The 17,123-nt window shown below is 45.0% G+C and overlaps 1 protein-coding gene across 1 annotated transcript in view; it reads right to left on the bottom strand.

The window, feature by feature from the left end:
- Positions 1-62: 62 nt before the first annotated feature.
- LOC128438927 (tetratricopeptide repeat protein 28) overlaps positions 63-17,123 on the bottom strand; it is a 183,795-nt gene continuing 166,734 nt past the window's right edge. Inside the window, exons 11-24 of the mRNA XM_053421700.1 lie at positions 14,548-14,677; positions 14,207-14,425; positions 12,245-12,404; positions 9,620-9,760; positions 6,551-6,695; positions 6,211-6,390; positions 5,525-6,069; positions 5,174-5,421; positions 4,949-5,073; positions 4,628-4,859; positions 4,304-4,380; positions 2,814-2,943; positions 2,575-2,682; positions 63-2,413 (exon numbers count right to left, since the gene is read on the bottom strand). Of these exons, the coding sequence (XP_053277675.1) occupies positions 804-2,413; positions 2,575-2,682; positions 2,814-2,943; positions 4,304-4,380; positions 4,628-4,859; positions 4,949-5,073; positions 5,174-5,421; positions 5,525-6,069; positions 6,211-6,390; positions 6,551-6,695; positions 9,620-9,760; positions 12,245-12,404; positions 14,207-14,425; positions 14,548-14,677 (4,050 nt within the window). The 3' untranslated portion in view covers positions 63-803. The remainder of the gene's footprint in view (positions 2,414-2,574; positions 2,683-2,813; positions 2,944-4,303; positions 4,381-4,627; positions 4,860-4,948; positions 5,074-5,173; positions 5,422-5,524; positions 6,070-6,210; positions 6,391-6,550; positions 6,696-9,619; positions 9,761-12,244; positions 12,405-14,206; positions 14,426-14,547; positions 14,678-17,123) is intronic.

Raw genomic sequence — 17,123 nt, 5'->3', positions numbered from 1 at the left:
ATGGATGGATGGATGGATAGGTAGATCACATTGTTTTCAGAAGACACAATCAAGGTCAGGAATACAAGAAAGCAAACATGATGTTTTTATTGAAACAGTTTACTGATAAATGACAGATGGTTGTCATGAAACTTTCAGGTTTAATCTAAAAAAATCATGGGCTAAAAAGTCATACATGGTACTTAACATTGAATAGCAAGAGAATCCATGCTTCAGAGCAGACAGTCAATTCACAAAGAAATCAGGCAAAGTGCCCTTCTGATTTCAATAAAAAATATTAAATCTTTTTTCCCCACTCTTTCCATCTTTACATGATACAGGTTTGTTCACTTTTTAATAATATAAAAACGCTTAATACTGATTGTGAAACACTGGAATTAATTTACAAAACATAATAATAATAATTATAATATTAATAACAATAATAACAATAACCATTCAAATTTAAAACAAAAAAATAGAATGGAGAAAACCAGTCATAGCTGTTGCATCTTGGCCCACACAAACAGTTTTGGGGGGGAAATACCAAATGGCATTTACATTTACCTGACACACAGTTACACACAACCACAGTATCAGGTCGTTGAGTATTTCTCATTGCCATTTACAGTGTTATGGGCACATAGAGAAGAAACACCAAAGCATTTATGTGCCTCTGCAGGGTCGCACTCACTGACCCCATCTAGTTTTTCTCACTGTCAGTCAAGCTCGGTGGGCCAAAAGTGGACCTGAAAAAGTTCCCCACTCCTCCAGCACACAGGATAACAAATTATAGGTAAAAGTATAGGACCATTTTAAATGTCTCAGCATTTTGAGGATGGGAAAAATCTCCCAGGTGACAGAAACTTGTATCCATTGCCAGCGGGTAGTCGGATAGAACGAGCACCAGGGCTACTGCTTGTGGAAATAGTGGGTGATGGAGCCACCTTTCTGCTGTTGGAGCAGTGGTGTCCATTTGAAGAGTTCTTGCTGCCCCTGTCCAGTGACTGCAGCCCCAGCTCCCGCAGCTCCAGGCTGTCTTGGGTATCGTTAGGGGAGCAACGGCGTGGGGAGAGGTTCAGAAGGCTCAGTACATCCCGACTGGCAGAGGCAAGGGATCCAGGAGAACTGTGGACGCCTCTGAGAGGACGTAGATGTTGCTGTTGCTGGGCTGCAGCGTTAGCCCAAAAGGTCTTCAGATTATGGATAGCTTGGACTTTCTCATCAATCACCCCTCTTCTTAGCCGGTCCAAGTCTGGTGGATCAGCTGATGTAGAGCAGGCAGAGCCTGTAGAGGAGTAGGACAGGGCAGGGGATGGAGCACTACCAACTGGGGACTGGTGACCCGAACTGGGAGACACATTACTCGGTGAACGCGAAATGTGGCCACTGTATGGGGAGCTTGGGTACTTGAGTTTCATTGCATTGCTGTCCAGAGTGGGTGAAGGATGGCTGCCCTCCTTGTGGGAAGACTCGGAAACCGCAGGACTATTGTAGCCTGAGCTTATCTTCTGCAGTGAAGAGGATCGTGAGGGAGGTTTGGGTTTTGGGGAAGTCTGAGCTCGGCCACTAGCACTGCTACTAGGACGGCTAAAAGCACTAGTTTCAGAAGATCGGAAGGCGCTGCTACGTGCTGAGGTTCCTCCAGCTGTGCCACCCTCTGCCCCAGCTCGCTGAAGGCTACCCACAGCCCGTAGATGGCTCTGAGTTTCCTCCAGAATCTTCTGAGCCAGCTCCTGAGGATCCAGAGGGACAGTTTTTTCTTCCTGAGACTTGACAGTGCTGTCGGTCTCAGTGCTGGACTGGTCAGATTCACCTGTATCTGAACTGCTCACCTTACCCACCTTTTGGAATGGTGAGTTTGGGCTGGGCACCAGGCTTGTTTTTACTGGGGATGTGGGGGTGCTGACACTGCCCCTTGATGATATAGACACAGTGTAGCCTCTCCCTGCTCCTGTGCCAGATCCACCGACGACCCCCCTGCCTCCACGGTGGTGGCGCTGGCTGTGGCCTGGCGGCAGAGGCAAGGAGTCACAGTGACTTCCCAGCGGCTCGCTGCTGATGATGGAAAAACCTTCATATTCCTCCTCGTCCCCCCGGGCTCCTGCCACCGCAGCAGCTGCCCCATGAGGGGAGGAGCGACTGCGGGGAACGTGAGGGTGTTTGTGGATGGAGTAGTGTGCTGTGACCCCACTGCGTTGCCGATGACTGAGGAAATCACACTCTGACTTGGAGGCAAAGCTCATGGTAGAGGCGACGGAGCTGAGGCTATAGACAGAGATGGCATCTGAGGCCTGATTGTCCAGGCAATGAGAAGAGAAGGGAAGGCTTGAGTATCCCATGGGCAGAGGGTTGGACACAGACTGGGCAGAGGCTAGAGACTCAAGGGAAGATGAGCTGTCCAGGCTCAGACGCTTGGGCAGTTCTGTGGAGTCTGTAGAAAGAGATGGAGAGTAATGGAAAATTGTCACATCGGAAAAGAAAATCATTACAAAGGTTGCAGTGTCTGGAATTTTCTTATATACAGTCAAATCAAGGAAAATGTCACGAGGAAGAGAAATGATACAATGAACAGGAGCAAATCAGTGTACTTACCGAACAGTGCCAGCAGAGACTGGAGGGCAAAGTGCAAGGTGCGGCGGTTGGCTAGCTTGCCTGTCTTCAGCACCACTTCTTCTTGGCCGACCTCACATAAGTCAAATCCTGGACACACAGGCGGACAACAGTTTTTCAATGTGTAAGCATGTATGTGAGTCCACAGGCACACGTAAATGCTTTGGTGGGTTGAAAACTGAAAAGGAATGTGCAGTTTCATTAGTTAAAAGTTAACTCACCAAGAGCAGCCAGAAACTCATGGCATCCTGGCAGTCTCCATAGCTGCACACTAATGGACACCTGAATGGGCAGGAGGGAGAAATCCTGCTCCTTCTCTCCTGTCTGGAGTTGGACGAGCACCTGGTGGAGCTGCAGATAGATCGGACGAGATGAGGTAGTTAGGAATAACAAGTAATCAACAAACTAATGAAAATTAACAGAAACAACAATTTCCTTTATATCATGAACTTGAATTATCCAAGGGCAAAGTTATATAATTCTTTGCTCTAAATGAACACTTCCTTTTATATATGTAAGTTCTATGATGTAATGCCAACCACATCAGGTGTAAATATGTTTTTTAACATGCTTGAGTCCTATTCATGAGCACTCAGGGCCACAGAACATCAAGTAGAGCTGAGAGGGGGTTTACACGTGCCCTTTGAACACACTTGCCTCTTTTGTTTGCGGATTAACTGGATTGGAACAGAGACACCTTTGTCAACTTGACGTAACAGTGCAGAAAGTAGAAACATGCCTCATTACCCCACTTATTTTTTTACATTATAGCTCAATCGCCTCTATCACCACCTAAAAATCCTTAGATACTCAAAATCCCTAAAATCTGATTGCAGGAACAAGAGTTGGGGAAATTATGGACGGCACAATAAATGTTTTATGCAAACAAATGCAAAATGACACATAAACAAGTAAACTTGTAAAGCAGGTTCTTCACAAGAAGACAAGAAGTGTTTAAGAGAGTTTGACAGGACAGACGATGCAGAGTGAAGGAACAGGGCTGAATGGGATGGAGTGCAGGAAAGGTGAAGGCACACTTACCATTGCCACCATATTTTTAACAGCCTTCAGATCGCATGTTAGGGGAAGGGGGAGAGAGAATAAGCTTTTAATTGCATGCACACCAGCCATTCACAAAGGGTACAAGGGTTCAGGTCAACAAGAAGGATGACAGCAACAAGTCACATAGTTTATAGCACATTACTGAGTTTGACGGAATCAGGAAATATAGATTAGGTTGAGCATGTTTTCTGTTCTGTGCATTGAGACCAATATTTGCACGATGAGGCAACAAAAATTGCTAAGCACCATTTAACTGGATGGCCTTTCACTTGGAGCATGTGACAACCACATGTTACACGTAAACAGGGATAAACCTCTGCAGCATAAGATTAATTCTCTGCTGTCACGAGTTTGGGTACAAGAGAACAGCACTCATTGTAGCTGAGACTTTGTACTTGAAAGACTGCTAGGTAGGCTTCAATGCAGATTTAGCTGCAGCTTGAGTTGCCAGTGTGCTAGCGTGTGTCCATTCCTGACATAACCGATAGTTATGCAATGATTTATATAAATATAGCAAGTGGTACAAAGAGGTACCTCTTAACACTAAATAACAGCAGTGAAATTTGTTGCTTGAGCCAGAGACCAATTTCTATTTACGGCATTAGATTTAAAAATACAGCAGCGTTTGGTCAGAGCATCTGGAGCCTACCCGGTTGATGAGCTGCTCTCCTGCCTCTGATGCTGTGATGAGTTTGCACAAGGCCTGAAGAGCTGGTGGCGGTAGACCTGAGGGACGGAAACATAGGGAGTTCTGCATTATTCCTAAGCAAGGCACATTCTCTTTACCCCAAACTAAATAGCATTGTAACTAAAAAGGTGAAATCCTGTGAGCTGATATGAAACATGGCTGCAAACATCCGATAACTATGTTTGTTATATGTGGAAATCAATAAAGATTCATCTAAAATTAACAAATCAGTAAAACAGCAGATTCAGATTATACTTTAATGTAGAGATCGTCTCAGGAATGTACCCAGTAGTGATTGCAAAGTAGTGCTGCACTGCTGAAGCCTGTCTCCGGGGTCTGCAGTGGGAAAGAAGACAGCAGCAGGGATACCAGGGCCCGCAGAGTCAAGACGGAAGCCCACCGCTGTCAGCAGGGCCTGCCAGCCTGGGATCCCCCCAACCTTGTTCTCCACACTCTGCTGGGATGTGTACATGGAGTTCCGCTGGCCGTTCTGTATCCTCTGCAGAGACTTCTCGACCTGCAGGAAGCAGGGCAGTGCTGCGTCAGTATGCCTGGTTACAACATTGTGTGTGTGTGTGTTTGTGTTAGCGATTGTCCATGTCTCACCAGATGGAGTAACACTCTCAGAGCATCACGCACTCGGTCTGGAAACTGCAGAATCTCTGCCAAAGCTTGGCCGATGAGGGAAGATGGGCTGTTGAGCTTCACATCATTGCCAATCAGCATATAACCTGCACATAAAAAAATGAGATTAAAACAGCTCCATTAAACAGACATATTTTTTTATTATGGGAATGTAGAATTAATATGTAAGTGAGTGGCATCTCTAACCTGCCCAGTTGGAGGGGTGTGAATACTGCTTGCTGCTCTGAACAGTCTTCATGGCATCTGCCAGGGCTGCACTAGCCTTGGTCCCATTGAGCAGGGCAGTGTAGAAGGCATGTACGAAAACCTTGGAGGCCGCGACAGGGACGGGCCACAAGGACACGAGAACACACTGAGCCCCAGCGGCAAGGAAGGCCCTGGTCAATCCCACGACACCATCTGCTGTGACTTTGCTGCTGGACTCCTGGTATGAACTAAAGACACAATGACACACAACATGAGACACTGAGTAAGGAAACTATAAATATATGTACTTCAATAACCTGTTTAATTTGTCCCCCATGTCACGTGACCTACCCCAGCACCACCAGCTTGACAGGCAACCTCAGGTCCAATATATCTGCAGCTGTAAGGAGGAACTCCTGCAGCGGTGGACTGTCACAGATACTCTCCACATCACTGCTGTCGTCCTGCATGTGGAGAGACTCTGGGATGGTGTAGCTGCTTCCAATCGAGCCCTTCCTGCCTCGGCCACTGCTGCCTCTACTCCCACCTGGACCTCTGCCCACAGTTCCCCCTCCCACACTAGCACTTGCCCCACCATGCACGCTCTCAGGGTTTGGGGTGAGCACCAGTGCTGCCAATTTCCAGGAAATGTGGGTGGCAAAGTGGGCGCACTCTGCTTGTGAGAGGGCACTCATCACCCTCTCCTTGGTTGCGGAAGGGCCAGCCAAGGGTTGGCATCCAAGCAGTTCCGCCACCATCAGAGCCTCCTCCTCCGCAGAGGGCATGGGTCCCCACAGCCAGCGGTCCATCACAGGCGAGGGCAGGCGAGGGTTCCCCACCACTGCTGCCATCGAGACACCGCCACACGGAGCTGGTCCTGGGCGCCGAGAATGAGCCTGAGAAAACAATCATGAGGGTTAAATCCTTGTCCAGTTGTGATAAGATCTTACAGAAAAATAATTTGTGGCCGCAGAGTTCCTCAACAATCAAAGAGAAGATATACATTATTTTTCAATAATCTGAATGAGGAGCACAACCTTTACATTGGATCCAAGGCCATGGATGGAGGGAACCGCGATGAGGCTGAAGCGCTCATACAGATATTCATTAGAGGAGCTTCCTTTTAGCAGAGCAAAGGGGATGAGGTACAGTTCTCCCTCCAGAACCATCACCAGTTGTCTGTGTCTGCCAACAGGCCCACTGGAGTGCATCAAGCCCTGTCACACAACAGGATTATTGTGAAAACACATAAATACAAGAGAGTCTTCAAAACGTGGTGCTTTCTATCTCATAACTGGATTTTCTCTAATGCTCGTCTATCTACCACAACTACTGTACATGAAGAGGCAGGCGATGGCCCATAGAGGAAGTGCTCACCCCCTCCATAGGTGCAATCAGCAAATCATAAAGTGCCCGGAGCGGAGGTTTGCCGAGGTTGCTGGAGCGGCGAGTTAGGGAAGAGTTACCATCTTTGGCAGGAGACATGGTGTTACTGAACAGGCTGGTCATACTCTGGCAACTCCTGTACAAACACAGCACAAAGCAATGCATGTGAAAACAACACTTTCACTTTGTGCAAAATGCTGCAAAATCCTGAGGCAAACACACACTGCATTTACAGAAATAACTCCAATACCACCATAAATATATATATAAATATATATATATATATATAAATATATATGTATATATATACTGCTATTTTCTGTAAGTTACAAAAATTACTTTGATCCTCCACATCCACAGATAAAAAGTAAGTCTCCTTGAGTCAAAACCACTGTCACACTGTGCTGATATTCTTCATGCCAAACCTAAAAGTCATTGAAATGAAATTTTAAATTTAACTTTAAGTTAGATACTTTAAAATAGGGCATAGTGTGTAGTAATTAGTTTGAAAACAAATTATTATATTCTGAGAAGAGCATTTGAGATTGAAATACATTTTAAATAGCACTATTATTTCATTTCAAAATGTTCATATAATTACATTTTCACTCAAATTATTTCATCTTAAAATATTCCTTGGGCTCCTCAGTTCTGTTTAGCTTTTTCCCTCCAGTCACCCCTGCCACAGAGATCTCGTGCATCAAACTGCCCATTAACGCCAAACCAGCCTGCTGCTCCTGATGAGCTCTGCAGACATGCTGGGAATGTGGTTTCAGAGCTCCATGCCTAACTTACTGCATAGTGTTACATCAGACACTCGCTCTGCAATCTAAGCATCAAGTACGAGGCAGACGAAGGCAGATGTGCCAGATGTGCTGCAATACCTCTGTGAACACAAACAATCAGGGCCAAAACTCTGAGACCACCGGAATGGGAAAGTGATCTCAGACTGAGTTTAATTTAACTCGACTTGAGACAAAACCAAAAGAATATCATGCCAATATATAGATCTACACTAGATGGCAGTGTTGCACTGTGGTAATCTGGACTTTACAGACACATGAGGATGTGAATACCATCAGCCTGCCAGAATCCCAGCAGGAAGAGGAGGTAAGCAGGGTTTATCCCCTCTTTACAGGGACCTACTCTACATATTGTCAAACTCAAAGCTCACAGTTAATAGAAGAAGAGTTTGTGAGCGTCTTGGTTTCTGAAACCAATGAAAAGAAAACAACCCAGTGTGTTTGAGGCATGTCTGCTGCGTGCTGGAGGTGTCAGCTCCCTGCTCAGGCACAGACTCACAACTGAGAATTGTACTAATGGTGGCTGAGGGGTTAGAAGCCCGCACAACACCACACTTGGGCTTGTCACTGTATCCATCTGTTCAGCTAGAGTTTCTTCCTGCCCCAGCCAACAGACATCTCCCCTGCCCTTCTGGTAGCCGGAGGCCAGGCCACTGGCTTCCCTCCAGCCTCCCAACACTCTGTCTCTCTCCAAGGCCTTGGCATCAGCCTCCATGGGAAAGCAAACAAGCATTTGTTAGCCTGACATGAAGAATGAGAAAGGAGGAAAGGGATAGGCCAAGAAAAGGTGAGTGTCAAGTGTAGCGGTAAACAGTGAAAAGAAAAGACTGAAAGCAGGGAGGCTGAAGGTGAAGAAGGTCTAGTTTGGTCTGCAGCTGAAAGACTTGCTCTAAGTTGTATCTGGGGGGGGGGGGGGGTACAAAGGTAGACAAGCTTGTCAATTACACACGTTTTACACCAGCTTTTTATACTGGCCTAATTTCCAGCGCTGATCTAAATTATTGCTTCAGCTAGTGGCCACTCAGCTCTTTTGATGCAGGGATCCTCTTCTCGCTGAATGTGTACTTCTTCGTTAGTGACAACTTCATCGAGATCATCAAACAATCTCATTGTGCTATCACCGTGCATAAAAACGTTTCAATTACACGCTGAGGGGATTAGACACGAGGAGACTTTCATTATCACCTTCTCGGAGTAATCCTTCAAAGCCCCCTAGTGAAGATTAGATCTCGGTGTTAAAATAGGGCAATCAATGATAACACCAAACGACGATACCGCAACATGAAGAGCAGACCTTTTAGCGCTAGGTGTTTTGTTCTCGCACCTATTTAGATTTTCATTCATTTAGATTTCATTAGGATTCACATAATCACAGAAACTGTGGAAATATAGCAGTATTAGCTTAAAATAACGGTGATTAGGCAAAGGGAAGTGAAAGAAAGCCCTTGAAGCGTACATACATTTACGTTATCTGACACCAAACCCCAAGATGTATGACTCGAAACGACAATGAGGTTTCCTCCCTTTTCTCTTGCTTTAGCATTGTGATAGACGATAGGCTCCTAAGCATGAGGAGCTTTATAATTCAGAGATTTTTTTTTTTTGAGACCCAAAAGAATGAGTGGATTACTACCGGCAACCCATTAAAGGGGCTTAATGAGCACCAAGACTCAATTAAAGCTGGAATTACCCTCTCATCAAAGAGCAGCTCAACTGTGGACGAGGACAGGGCAATATGACCCAGACACACACTCACATGCACACGTACGCACACATTCTATTGGTATATATAACCGATCAGCATAATGTAAATTAATACTTTGCATAGTATTGTTGAATAATACTCAGAAGAAGCCACTGGGAGAGTCACAGAAATCTTCGCACACATAATTCTGCACATAAACACAGACAGGGTAAACATCTTAAAACCACAAGGGTCTCAGTGTCCCACACATGCACACTACACACACACACTACACACACACACACACAGTGGCAGTTGATAAGGGTTTCAGCAGCTTGGCTCTACTCAGTCTTTTTAATAAGAAGGATTCACATGCTGCCTCTGCGCTGGCTAAACAATGGAGAAAAGACTCCTTTCACAGATGAGCCACAAAACCCACGAATCTCCTTACCCAAGCAGATATTTTGAATCTTTCCCTTTTTTCTATTCTTTGTGGAAGGAGTAGGTCTGGTTGACGCTTGGTGATTAGAGCTCTCTGCAGGAACATGCAGGTTATTTGCAACAAACCCGTACCTGTTGAACAGGTTGTTTCTGGACACCATGCGCAGGAAGCCTGTTGGATCGGTGACTGAGTTAAGCTTGTTGTTGAGCTCCTCGAATTGTTGGTCCAACAAATCTCCAGCCTCGCTCTCTGTCTCGCTGCTCGAACACCCTCTGAAAGAGAGAGAGAGAGAGAGAGAGAGAGAGAGAGAGAGAGAGAGAGAGAGAGAGAGAGAGAAGGAGAGATGCAAACAGAGAGAGAGATGGAATTAGAGACATGCACTGAAATGTTGGCAAGAAAAAGGCACTTCAGCAACATAGACAATACACAGACTTAGATTGTTTCTCTGCGGATAAATCAGCCGCACACACACTCCTGATCTGCCCGAAATACACACCCACACACACTTGGCCTAATTTCCCAGGCTCGGTCCAACACCCTGATGGTAAGCAGAGTTAAATCCTTTCATTATAATGCTCGGGATGTTGATCCAGCCTGTGGGGAGTCAACCACTCCCACCACCACAATCATTACCTCGCCACCACTCTTCTCCATCTCTCTCCTCTTGCTTGAAGAACCCATACCATGTAACTCTTATGTTAGCTTCTTGCTCTCATGGTAGATGAGAGCAAACTTACAACGGGATCTGCCTTCACCTTATACTCCCACTACCACCAGTTTTTTAAAACCTTGCAGTGCGCATCACTTTTGATTTAGCTAATGTTCATATACTATCAGACCTAGTACATAAAATCCATATATTTATGAATGGATAACACTGTCACAGCAGCTGCTCCCTCCCCTCTCTCTATAATATAGAGAGCAATGTTCCTCTAGAGTCTAGAGGAACATTGGTCACACAACTGTTCAGGCGGGAGTCCCTCTGTGAATCAAAACATGGCAGCAGGTTGTAAGTGAAGAAACAATGAGGGGTTAGACCTTATTGCTTACAGCGTTCACACTGGGATCCAAAGAAGTTTAAAGACTAATGAACTCAACCCAGACACTTCATCTAAGTCAATAAAGGAATGATAGTTTTCCTTCTCCTTTTTTGGTGATAAAACATGTGCACCTCAGATTAAGTGATGAAATATTTGACAGCCATGAACCACAAGGGTTCAAATCTAGTCATGAATCAACTACCTCTGGTCCAAATGTTAGAATTAACTTTATAAACAACTACATTTCAATGAATGATGAATGAAATGGTCACCGCCGACTCTTGGGATTAAAAGTTACACAAGCAGGACACCCTCACTCTCCACTCACTGGTTCTGTTCCCAGTTTATAAATATTGTAAAATAAGTGTTAAATTAAATTATTATAAGATATCTTACCAAAACTTGATATTTACATGAAAAAAAATACTAATAATTTTTTTAACTAACAATTTAGTGGCACTTAAATGGCACTTACTTATATCACTTAGTAGTTTTGCTTTATTTTTTGAAGAAATTGTACTTTCTTGATTCTTGTTGTTCTGGGTTTTGGACACCCCTGCTCTATATCATCGTTGCTTTGACATGCATATACTCTCTCCCCCTTCTTCTCAGTGCTGCCTCCCTAGCTCTGAACTATGGAGAATGAATGGGCTGGTAAGTGGTGCCATATTGTGCCCATCCAGGCGCGGTGGTGTGTGTGCAACTTCCTATTGGAGTAGTAAATGAGCTGCTAATGGGGCAGGAGGGCCCCGGCTGCTGGGGTGGGAGAGGCTGGCACTGCGCAGACCAGCTGGGCCCTATGGATCAAACACGAACTAGAGAAACAAGGCTCATAATGTGAAACATGGTGTACACCCATGGCTGTCAACGGGATATATTCAGTCAATAAATCTCACCCCATTTTCAGTCTCGTCCTGCAGAGTCCCTCAGGCTACGTGCCCTGTTGTTAGGTCTTTATTCATCAGCCTCTGACTTTTAGACTTTCACCACCTCAACACTCTGATACACACACGCATGCACATGCACGCACACGCATACACAGGATGATAAAATAACCCTTCTTCAACTAACTATGGGGAAGTCCAATTTCAGCCCAAGTGTTTATCTTGTTTCTTTGTCTTGACCTCATTTTGATGGTTTACAACACCTTCCGATGACTGGTTATCATGGACACTCCAAAAATGCTTCTACTTTCACAGATCACAACTAAAATATCAAGGAATGTGTGGAGTTTCACATTTATTTAACATCTGTATAATCATGGAAACAATGACCATAATGGAGGCAATGGAGTCCTTTGCATGCGAACAAAAAAAAAGGTGGAGCTGCCATAAGTTCCTACATTTATCAAAATGTTTCAAAAGCAGATGACAGTAGCACAGGCATGAAACACTTGAGAACGAAATGAGCTTTGTGAGGGCTGATCATCCAAAATGTCACCATCAGACAATGCTGCTTCTGATGTCACTTAATCTATGGTGAATTCAATGATTCATATAAAGTGAGTGGCGGTGGAGGAGGTTTTTAAAAACCAGCAGTCACATAACTTATTGTAAATCATGTATTTGCTGTGATATGATCCCCAAAAAACAACTGATACTCTTTAGCACGGTTTCTATTAATTGCATGATAAATAAGTATTTGACGATATGGATAATAACCTCATCATTCAAACCTAGAGTTTTCATTTCACTGTGACAGTGGTAACCATCTCACCGGCTGTAATAAGACTCTACTCCGAGGGCCTCCCGGGCACTGGCAATTTGCTGCTCCAACGACGAGCCGCTGACCACTCCACTGCCGCCGCCCTCCTGGAAGTCTGACCCTCCTTCTGACAAACCCTCGCCCAAGTACACCTCGTGAAACTTCAGGATACCTGTGGAGAGAGAGTGAAGGGAGAAAACGTGGGCAAAGGTGACATCAGTTTTCAGGGTGATGAAACAACATGTTTAACAACACTAACAAGGTGACTAACCAACGCAAATGTATTGAACCATTTTCTTTTTCTAACACATCTGCATCACTCACTCATAATGTCTCGGTTTAGCTGGAAGCTGTGAGTGAGGCCACGTGCAGTCGTACATGTGTGGAGCAAAATGAATAAAACAAATAATGTTCAATAAAAGATAAGAGTAGACTGCCTGTGCCATCTGCTGCCCGCCATGAGAGCTCCGCTGAGCATCGAGCAGGAACATCAGAGGGGGCGGGGAAGTGTGTGTGTGTGTGTGTGTGTGTGTGTGTGTGTGTGTGTGTGTGTGTCTCTGGGTGTATCAGTGCTGTCTATGTATTATATACACGTATTCATTATTTTAAATGGGTCAGAAATGTGATTCAGGAGTATATATATATAAATATATATAGGTGTGCGTGTCTCTGTTTGTGTTTGTGTTTGTGCACAATCACTAACTGAAATAATGAAGTAGTAACTAGTAATTATTAGCCCCTTCTGCTGGTTGCAGGCTGTTAGGAGAGGGCAATGTTCACGTGCCAGCTCGATGCCAGGGACTGCCAGAAAGTGACAGACAGACGATTAGTGAGCAAGTGGCTCCCTCTTAGCCTGAGGCAATATTCAGGGCTTTGAAGATCTCCACTGGTGCCTGCACTGTTACTCCCTTTCCGTAGGACTAGTGTTGGGGGGGTCAAGTTCATGCTGTTGCCTGAGAGCTGTGTTTGATCAAATGTTCAGGTCTGGTGGTGTGGCACATGGGTCGTGGCTTTCTTTACAGCAGAGAAAAGAAAAGAGCCAAAAAAACGCTAACAGCACTGTAGCTTCAGGGGTCGTGTGACACACACTGTAATTCACCGGCAGCTCTGCCAGTTCTCTTCATGAAACTGGAATTTCACGAGTCATATACTCAAATAGCATCTTAACCTTTTTGCCTGCGTTGGTGTTAATCAGCGTTTCAACACAAGAGACAAAAATGAGATGTGCAAAATCACTCTACCAAAAGAAAATGAGAAGAAAGGCAAAGAGACAGGGTAATTTTTTAATTTGGTGTAACGGCAAAGTGTTTTCCTGTTGGCATGTGTGAAGATGTTGCCTGTGTTGTTTGGCTGTGTCACTATCAATTAGCATGGTTCATTGGCAGACGCCTTCTGGGGGTGTGGAGCGAGGCAGGGGGCAAATCCTAACAGTGGAGTGACAGGTGGCACTGCCACTTGGTGTTAGAGCTGGCCTTCTTACCCGGCAGCTGAAAACAAGCTATAGCCTCTAGGCCTTTTATCCTCTTTGATTCCAACAAGCAAATGTGTGTATATGAATGAATGCAGTTGTGTGTGTGTTGTTTCATTTCTAAACATAAAAAGCTTTTTAAATTCAGGAGGAAAATATTTTTAGCTATTTATGTCCGTAAGGATCCATGCATGAGCGTGCGCTGTTAGTCTTTGAATATGCTCTGTGCACCGAGAATAGATCAACTTAAAATTAGAAGAAATTGCTTTGCATTAACTTGAACAAATAATGAAGCCTGTAGTTTTTTATGTGTTCTATAAAGATCATTGGAAAATAGAGGTAGGTTCATAGGTAAATGGCTGAAGTGTAAATTTGCCAGTCAAAGTGTCACAGAACGGACAAACGATCTAATCGATTTTACCTGAGTAAAAGCAAATGATTCTAGACAAAAGCAAGACATGTTCCTAACAAAACAGTGACACACCAAGCAGAGGGACTAATCTTACCTGCTCCTGGAGCCAGCAGCCAGCTGTACAAGTAACCAGCAGCCATGGAGAAGTATAGCACCAAGGCCCTCTGGCTGTTGACGTTGTCCAGGATGTGCTCCACCGTTACTGGGGTGTAGGGGTCTGATTCCTGCTGGCCGGTCTGCCTCTCCACCAAGAGGTCGGCGAAGGCTCGTGTACGACCCCTCTCCGCCACTGCCAGGGCCTCATCGTGGTGACCTATAGAGTTCAGAGGTCATTGCCGATAAATATTTTATTACATTACAGGCCAAAAGCAAAAGATGACTACAATCTAACAGCATGAAGATTTGAGGATAAGAGAAGTATGTGTGTGGACATACCTAGGCTGACAAGGACCCTTTGGAGTGCCTGGTAGCAGGAAGTTTGTAGGTCAAACAGGGAGAGTTTGTAGTCTGTGCTGTGCTGGGCTTCATGGCGGATTGTTTCAAACAGTGCAGAGGCCCGGTAGAGCTGAAGATAAGCATAACATCAACAATCAGATACTTTCAGCTACATTTTACATCTTGGTTTTACACGATTCTGCTTTTATTGAGGGTCAAAAGTGTTCCTATGCCCTTTAAATGGCAGGGCAGGACACTGGCATTGTATTCAATGTGAGGAAGTCACAATAAATAAGTAGTCGAGAGGCTTTAAGAATTTCAATTTGCATAAAAATGTCCACAAATGTGTTAGAATGAGATTAGATTTGAAGATTGAGAATAATCTTGGCCACTAGGTGGTAGCATCCCACCTCATGGTGATCATCGATCGCCCTTGCTTCCTTCCAATTATGTTTCTCGTTCACCGGAGCAAAATACTGTAATGTAACTTGATGAAAGTCCACCAAACACAAGTAAACCTCTCTTCAGCTCTTATTTTCCTGGATGTGGGAAAGGGCAATGAGAGGCTAAACCATTACCTAGGCATCATGGATGGGCAGCGCCCAAGGAATGAAATGCTTTGTGGACTCAATAGGCCTGTCTGTGTTATTGGACCTTTCTATTCAGTGCCAGACATTGGATTGAGAGAAGGAGAGGGAGACAATGGAGAGGTGGGGCGGCAAGCAGTGTTGCACATTGGCCAGGCGGAGCCGGCCAGGAGTGCTGATTCATGGGAGCCTTTATTGATTTCCTATTTCTGTGCCTACGACAGCCCTGTAGCTCGACCGGGGCTGCTATAGAGCCACTCTCCAGGAGCCCGGGGCCCAGCAGAGACGCTGAACCACCATGCTCACACTGCTTGACCACAGTTCAAGACAAGACAAAGAACTGCAGAGGAGAAAAGGTTGCTGGTATGGATGAAATGGATTGTATCAGCACTGGGGCTTTGGTGAGAGAAAGAAAGGAGAAAGAGTGTGTGCGCACACGTGTATGCATACTCTGGAGCTCGTCTGGCATATCCCAAGGTCACGCAGGAAAAGTGTGTCATAGGGAGTGAAGGGGGAGAGCAGCGATCGGCAGAGAATCTGTGAGCTCTGCTGCATTAGTGCTAGTAGACGGAGCTCCTAGTCTCAGGCTGATTCTGCCGATAGGGCTGTGGGCTGATTGCTGCACTGCTAGTTTAATCTGTTAAGCTTGCAGACATCCCTTTAAGAGTGAAACTGATTTCTCACAGTGCCTTTCCTCTGGCCCGAACCCTCCTGGCTCAGATGAAAGGGAAACAATCCCAAATGTGCTGCGTCCGCAGTGACTTGCTTGGCAGCGGTAAAGGTAAAACCTGCTATATTCCTCCGCTGCTGTGCATTCAGATTGCACTATCATGTTCTAGAGTCCCTGACACTGACATGGCTTTTATCTGTCATGTTAAGTGAATGTCAATGTCACACTGAATTGGAAACGTGAGTGTTTGCTGCTTACACACATGTCTAATGATATTTGGGGAATAACCTCTCTGGGGAACACTCACCCTCTGTGACAGACAATATCGGAGATTAGAGAAGTTACATCTACAGTCGACCACTGATATTTAAGATAACTGAATAGCTGATTATACACATCGTTGTGTATCGGCTGCGTTCTTATCCGTGACTTTTCAGCTTTATTTCCAGACAGTGGTGGGAAATGGTCTATTGACATATTTGGTGGGTGTGAACATCAGGATATAAGCTGGGGCATTGAAGTACAATTGGCTTTAAATACATGCAGAACATAAGGAACATAAGGTCAAGTACAGAAATGTTTTCATGAATTTCAATACAAGCCAATACAAATGAGGTCTGAAGTGGGTCAGGGTATTTAACCAGGTCACGTGCAGCAACATGAATACACATTTGAACCACACCCTGAGGACAACAGTGTCCCTTTTCACTTTCACCTCACCCTGGGTGCTTAAAGCTGACATACAGAGACCTTTTTTTCTAACGAAGGCCTTTTGATTTAAGTGTTAAACTGTAAAGTCGACAATATGTGGCATCAGTTCTTTGGAATAACATTTTCTCTGGGGCCCTTGGCTCATGTCACCACCTCGGTTCAGTTTTTCTTCCCAAACTCTTGTTACAGATAATTAGAAACAGACAAAGTAACTTTTTGAAATGTATGATGCAGGGCCCAGAAACAGAGCTATCTGGGTCACACGGATGTACGTAGTCTGCGTATGTCATAGCAGAAATGCTCTGCACTAGATTTTGGAAATGAAAGCATCTGAATAACATCCCTGCAGACACACGTGACAGCCACTGCTTCTCAGACTTGTACGTGAATAGACAAGCACAAGGGTAGGAAACAAATTCAAATCTTGAGCCAGTGTGGACAGTCTGTAAAGAGAGATGTAAGGGGGGTATTCCATGCTTGCCAGGTGGGCAGTGGGCTGAAGAGAAGTCGACGCAGAGGCTCGGGACTCCTGAGACCATGCACACATTTACAAAAAGTGATCTGTCGCCTGTCTGCTGAGATGACAGCATTCGCCAACTCTACAGACT

Source organism: Pleuronectes platessa, chromosome 4 (assembly GCF_947347685.1).
Source record: "Pleuronectes platessa chromosome 4, fPlePla1.1, whole genome shotgun sequence".
Lineage (NCBI taxonomy): Eukaryota > Metazoa > Chordata > Actinopteri > Pleuronectiformes > Pleuronectidae > Pleuronectes > Pleuronectes platessa.
The sequence above is the reverse complement of the archived record's forward strand: the minus strand, read 5'-3'. Positions and strand labels throughout refer to the sequence as shown.